General features: G+C 41.1%; 1 protein-coding gene across 1 annotated transcript in view; it reads right to left on the reverse strand.

Annotated features, from left to right (window-relative positions):
• The window catches only part of FER1L6 (fer-1-like family member 6), a 212,734-nt gene that overhangs the window by 115,122 nt on the left and 90,321 nt on the right, over positions 1-7,291 (reverse strand). The window contains exons 15-16 of the mRNA XM_011949292.1: positions 4,744-4,864; positions 1,866-1,966 (exon numbers count right to left, since the gene is read on the reverse strand). Coding sequence (XP_011804682.1) covers positions 1,866-1,966; positions 4,744-4,864 — 222 coding nt within the window. The remainder of the gene's footprint in view (positions 1-1,865; positions 1,967-4,743; positions 4,865-7,291) is intronic.

The following is a 7,291-nucleotide window of genomic DNA, read 5'->3' on the forward strand; positions in this document are numbered from 1 at the left end:
TGTCACTGATGGACATTTGTCACTGATGGAAATCTTAACCTAGTTAATTTCAAGGGTTAGTCCAAGTTGTTTCCTTAAAGTGTCAGCAGCCTCTAAGATGGCTCCAGCGAGTCCCACCTCCTTCAATTCATGCTACTGTGTAATCCCCTCCCTTTGAAGGTGGGCTGGGCCTAGTGACTTGCTTCTAACAGAATAGTCAAGAGTGATGGGCTGTCACTTCCAAGACTAGGCATGAGAGACTCTGACTTCTGTCTTGCTGGAATATTCTCTCCGACTCTTTGTGCTTGCTGGCTCGAATGAAGCCAGCTGCTCTGTCATGAGAGGCAGCTTAGAGAGGCTCACATGGCAAGGCAACAGCTAGTGAGAAATTGAAGTCCTCAGCCCAATGGCCCATGAAAAACTGAATTCTGCAAATGACCACATGAGTGATCTTGGAAGTTAATCCATCCCAGTGAAGCCTTAATATGACTGCAGCCAGGGAAGAAAAAGGACCCAGCTGAGCCACACCTGGCCCCCTGGCCCACAGAAACAGTGAGATAATAACTATGGTGTTAAGCCACGGAGTTTTGGGGAAATTTGTTTCTCAGTAAAAGATAATTAACTATATAGCCTATTTTTTATCTTTTATTATATCGTCTGACCTCTAGAATAAGGGTTACTAATTGGTACTCAATATGTTGTATAAAATTTTCATTAAATTGTGTTGGAACACAGAAAACAATTCCCTAAAATACGGTGCTTCCTCATACCGAGTGCTTTGAAAATTAGAAGGCCTCAGAAATAAGCCTCAGAACCAGGGTTTTTCTCTGACCTGTCTTTTCCATATCTCCCTGTCTCTCTGATCCTCTTTTCCGAAGCACCAGGAGAGACTCTTTACATTTTCCTATCAGACTAAGAAAGCTTAAAAGTGATTGTCTTAAGACTCTCTCCCTAGAGATCTCTTCAAATAACCAGGAAAGATCAACCAACAGAGAAGAGACTGGAATCATCACCTGCCCAGAAAGAGTTTGCATCTGTTCTTCTAAGGACAGCTCCAAGAGATTACCTGGGGGACTTTGTATAAAAACTAAGACAACCTGTGTTCCTATGCAGCTTCATCCCTCACCTTCCCCTAAGGTTGGCCTCCCATCTCCCTGGTCCATTCATTCTTCCTAATGATTTACTGTCCCTCAGAAGAAATGTCTACATTCTGCATCTCCCCCATCTCATCTAAAAAAGGATATCTAAGCTTCTGTACTGCACTAGGTAATTGAGTAATCACGCTGCGATTCTCCCCTGTGCATGTTAATACATTTGCATGCCTTTTCTCCTATTAATCTACCTTTTGTCAGTTGATTTTCAGTGAGCTTTCAGACAGGGGAGGGAAGGCTTTCCCTCAGCCCCTATAATAGTATATTGAAATATACTATTCAGGCTCATTGAATAGTATCTTTCACTGAAAATAGTTGATTTTCAGAGAGCCTTCAGAGAAGAGATGTTTTCCCTCAGCCCAACAATAGTATTTTATATATTAATAGCTTATTCTTCTAGCCATCTAAGTGTCAAATAGTTGCTGAGTGTCTGCCACATGCACAGCACCATGCTGGTGCACTAACACTACTAGCATTTTTCTTGTTTCCTACAGAGTCTCTGTAGTAAGTCTTCCTTTGCTTTTCGCACCTTTGATTTATTTTTGAGTTGCTTAAGTGTCAAGAAGCAGTAGTTAGTCCACAAGTACCAGTGAAATTACTGAACAAAATTAAGATGGATACAGCACTCTAAAACACCCATTTGAATGCATAGGAAATCGACTACTCTCTCAAGGTAATGAAAAGCTGAGTCCACAGAAGCTCAGCTCTGCCTATGCCGGCTGTCTCTCCCAGTACCTGCTCTGACTGATGAAGTCACTGAGCACTGTTTTCATTTTCTCTTCAGGTGCCTCCTGTGAAATCTTGATCAAATCTCTCACTTCTTCTATACTTTCTTCCTGAAAACAAACCACAGGGGTGGAGAGATGAGGCGGTGGGAATGAGATTGGTAGTAGAGATACTAATTGTAATGTACTAGAAATAACAGTTAGCTAATTTTTTGTTTGGGAAATGAAGGAAGATTTATCTAGTTTTCTTGTACTTGAATTGGAAAATGCTACTGCATTCTAACTTTGAACCTTTCTTTTAATAAGTGGAATTGGTCCAGATACAAGTCTTCTCCCACACTGTTCAAACTCATTGTTTCTGTTATAGATCCATTCCCTAATGGGTACCATTTATTTAGAATCTACTCTCTGAGGAAACCTAATAATGTGGGAAATAGCTAACAATGTAGAGAAATTAGATATAATTACCCAAAACTTCAAAAGTAATGTTCAAGTCAATTTTTTACATAGGGATATAATCATATTGAATAATCTGTGAAATTAAATGGTTCCCTGTTCTTCTGATTACATGAGTTTTGGGCTAGGTAATGGGACAGATTGTACATGGCAATGGCCCTATGCTTGTATGCTTAACAATCACACTTTTCCTTTGGGACTAAATTCTGAATTCTATTTAGTGACCTGGAGGAAAATGGCACCTAAGGGGAAGTACATGTGTTACTACTCCTTTGCTAGAATTTATGAAACTGTATTCTCTACCATATCCCAAAGTCTGGTGCCTGGGGACATATGTTCCCCCTCTTTACACCTTCACTATAAGAATAGGAAACATTGTGGCATAGTTAAGGACTTGGGCTCTGGAGTCAGATTGCCTTGGTTCAAATCCAGGCTCTATCACTTACAAGTGAATTAATCCATTTATGCCCAATTTCCTTATCTGTGGAATGGAATAATAACAGAACGCACCTACAACACTACAGAGGGTGTGAATATCTTCAAACAGCGCTGATAGTTAGTAAACATTCAGTCATGTCTCTCATAGTAGTTAGCCATGATATGCCAAGCACAGCAGGGATGCCAACATTGAGAAAGGAATTAGAAATGAATGTCACTATGGCCTCTAGGAAAAAAATTCTGATTTGCTTTGTCAAGACTCTTGGAGATAAATGTCAAGACTCTTGAAGATAAATGTCAAGACTCTTGGAGATAAACGATCTGTTCTGTCTGAAGGAGAAGTAAGACCATCCTAACCAAGACAGTCTGTGACTTCCATGTGCTGTGACCCCAGACTAGGTCTCCTGACCACTCTCAGAGTTTATCTCCATGATGCCTGGAATCCCCATGGTCAGAGACAATACTTTGTTTTACAAATTTGGAGACAAGGATTATAAAGCAAATGGGACAGAGAACTTTGTTCTTGACTTAGCATAGGTTTTAGTGGAACAGGAGGGTCAAGACAAGGATGATCTGGTAAGGCATATGGGACAGAGTAGTGGGAGCACGGGAGTAGGAGAGAAGAATTTATAAAGGGGAGGAGCAAGATATCAGAGAAACAGAGGTCCCAGCTTTCTCTCCCTCCTGGGGCTTAGAGGGGAAAACCTAGCATTGATTGGATATTGATTGGCACTGTTTACAGCATAAAATACTTTCAAACATTCAATTACATGAATAATTATTTAGCCCCTATCAGGTGCCAGGCATTATGCTAAATGCCATAGAAACAGTGGCAAATAGTTATTGAACAAAGAAACACACAAATATATTGTAAAGTATGATAAGCGGTCCAAAGGAAAACAACAGGGTGTTGGCCAGGCACAATGGCTCATGCCTAACACCCCAGCAATTTGGGAGGCCGAGGCAGGAGGATTGCTTAAGCCCAGGAATTCCAGACCAGCCTGGGTAACATAGTGAGATCCTGTCTCAAAAAAAAAAGAAAAAAAGAAAAAAAAATCAGGCATGGTGGCATGCATGCACCTGTAGTTCCAAATACTTGGGATGCTGAGGTGGGAGGATTGCCTAGGAGTTCCAGGCCATCCTGGGCAACACAGTGAGACTCTATCTCTACCAAATATTTAAAAAATTAGCCAGGGGTGGTAGGACATGCTTGTGGTCCCAGCTACATGGGAGGCTGAGGTAGGAGGATTACTTGAGCCCAGAAGGGCAAGGCTGCAGTGAGCTGTGATTATGCCACTGCATTCCAGCCTGAGTGACAAAGCAAGACCGTTTTGACAAAACAAAACAAAACAAAATAGGGTGTTATGTAAGAAGATAAGAGGGTAGAAGGTGTCACACTCTTCCCTAAGGAAGTCTGAAACTGAACCCTGGAATTTGGCTGGGTTATAAGAAGACTAGAGAGGGGAAAAGTAACAGAGGAAAAGGCATGGTGGTGGCTGGGAGGCTTAAAAGAATGTGGTTTCTTCAACATATTCAAAGGAGACCAGTGTGGTTGGAACAAAGTAAGGGAGGAAGAACATAGGAAAGATGGGGCTGTAGAGGCAGGCAGGGTCTGATGTTGTAGGCAGTTGTCCAACATGCCAGGGACTTGGGATTTTTTATTAATTGAAGCCAGGATCTATCAATTTTGTGAGAAAGTTGTCAATTCCTGCCCTTTGAAGATTAGAAAAACAGTCCATACCTAGATCCTATAACAGCCAGAAGCAGGGCAGGGATTTGAACTTAGGTAGTTTGATTCGAGTCCAGGGATTTTACAAAATGTTATCTCATTCCCCTAGATACGCATGGTAGGATCCACATGCCCTCCAAATGCACCATCCCCCATTTATTTGTATTTAAACTGAGGTCAACATCCCCTACTAGGTGAATTTTAAAAATCCCTTCCCCAACCAGCTTCCCAATCCTCTAATCCATCACCTGTCAGAGTCACCTACCAGGAAGTCTGCCATTTTCTCCAGCATGTTGGACCAGTGCAGCCTGAAGGTCTGGTCTCCCCAAGAGCTGACAAAGTAGACACAGGGCTTCTTAGCCTCAAATGGCAAATAGTTGTAATTCCTGTGAAAACAATTAGGTCTGGAAGTTAGCTGGTAATCAGTGTTTTCCAGGCAACCCCAGTCACATGTTAATGTTTTGTATGTTGTGGCAGGACTCGGGAGGCATAGTAACAAAACTATCAAACTTTTAACACCATCCTTAGTCTATAATTGGGGACCTGTGAGCAATGAACAATGAACAGTTAGATGGCTGCAATGGAGAGGTATTAACAGCCACCATCAGAACTGGAAGAAAGCTTAGAAACGATCACTAGAGGACAGGATTTTTTTTGGCAGGCCTTTTTCAAGAAGGATGGCTTTATTTTTATTTAATTAATTTAATTAAGTAATTAATTTTTAAAAGGCAAGGTCTTGCTCCATCACCCAGGCTGGAGTGCAGGAGGAGGATGATTTTAAATGAGAGAGGGAAAATGGGAAGAAAAGTAACTTTTCCTTTCTGGTCACTGTGTGCCAGGCATGCGTGAAAGTCAAGGTAACAGATGTATTCCACAGTGGTTGTACTAGTTTACATTCCCAACAGCAGTGTGGAAGTGCTCCCTTTTCACTGCATCCATGCCAACATCTACTTTTTTTATTTTTTAATAATGGCCATTCTTGCAGGAGTAACGTAGTTTTGTGCATTTTGAGCATTTTTGCATTTTGTGTGTTTTGAGCATCGTGGTTTTGATTTGCATTTGTGCATTTAGAGCGCTTGTGCATTTTGAGCATTGTGGTTTTGATTTGCACTTGCCTGATTATTAGTGATGCTGAGCATTTTTTCATATGTCTGTTGGCCATTTGCGTATCTTTTTCTGAGAATTGTCTATTCATATCCTTAGACCACTTTTTGATGAGACTGGTTTTTTTCTTGCTAATTTGAGTTCCTTGTAGATGCCAGATATTTGTCCTTTGTCACATGTATAGATTGTGAAGATTTTCTCCCACTCTGTGAGTTGTCTGTTTACTCTGCTGACTGTACCCTTTGCTGTGCAAAAGCTCCTTAGTTTAATTAAATCCCACCTATTTATCTTTGTTTTTGTTGCATTTGTTTTTGGGTTCTTGGTCATAATATCTTTGCCTAAGCCAAAGTCTAGAAGGGTTTTTCTGATGTTATCTTCTAGAATTTTTATAGTTTCAGGTCTTAAAGAACTAAAAGCAAAACTACCATTTGATTCAGTAATACCACTACTGGGTATCTACCCAGAGGAAAATAAGTTATTATACAAAACAGATACGTACATGCATGTTTATAGCAGCACAATTCACAACTGCAAAAATGTGGAACCAGCCCAACTGTCCATTAATCAACAAGTGGATAAAGAAACTGTGGTGTGTGTGCATATATATGACGGAATACTACTCAGCCATAAAAAAGGAATGAATTAATGGCATTTGCAGCCATCTGAATGTGATTGGAGACTATTATTCTAAGTGAAGTAACTCAGGAATGGAAAACCAAACATTGTATGCTTTCACTCATAAGTGGGAGCTAAGCTATGAGCTATGAGGATGCAAAGGCATAAGAAGGATACAATGGACTTTGGGGACTTGGAGGGGAAAGGGTGGGAGGAGAGTGAGGCATAAAAGACTACAAATTGGGTTCAGCGTATACTGCTCAGGTGATGGGTACACCAAAATCTCACAAATCACCACTAAAGAATTTACTCATGTAACCAAATACCACCTGTTCCCCCAAAACCTATGGAAAATAAAACAATTTTTTAAAAAAGAAAACAGATATAAATGCATTATGTAAGCTGAAATTGCTAGAGAAATGTAAAAAGATAATCATACTATCAATGAGGGTAAAGGCTTGTGTCCCAAACTAAACTTTAGCATTTCATGGCTTGTCCATCTAACCACCTTTCCCTCCATCCACTTTTCCTTCCATCCTTCTTTTCTTCCACCCATCCGTCTGATATTTTGTGTTGCCAGGAGCTAATGCCAATAATGTAGGTTACTTGCTTGGCTAAAAGGGACAAGAGGGATAGCAAAGTAGCTAAAAGGGGAAGCTGTGGAGCCAGAAGGAATATTTGAAGACGGCAGCTGGAAATGTGAGCATGCTGAGGAGAGGCAGTTAACAGCGTGAGAGAGAGGACAGAAAAGCAGCAGCTAATTTATATGTTTTAATTCCAAGAAGGAAGGGGATGGGTGTGGAGGTAGCTAAGTGGGGAGAAATATGGCAAAAAGTGGAAGAAGCTCCCTGCCTAATGACAGCTATTTTTTTTTTTACCAGGTTTTCCCCCAAACCCAGTGTAATTTTTTCCCAAACACCTGGGACTGTGTGAAGAGAACTGTGGAAGGCAAAGTCCATGGGATGGGTGTGACAGGATGACACATGGAGCAAGAAGCCTCTAGAAAGTAGGAGGGGTGGCAGGGGGGAGAGAGACAGAGAGAGACAGAGAGAGAGAGAGAGAGAGAGAGAGAGAGAGAGAGAGGGAGAGACAGA

Source organism: Colobus angolensis, unplaced genomic scaffold, assembly GCF_000951035.1.
Source record: "Colobus angolensis palliatus isolate OR3802 unplaced genomic scaffold, Cang.pa_1.0 Scaffold295, whole genome shotgun sequence".
NCBI classification, from domain to species: domain Eukaryota; kingdom Metazoa; phylum Chordata; class Mammalia; order Primates; family Cercopithecidae; genus Colobus; species Colobus angolensis.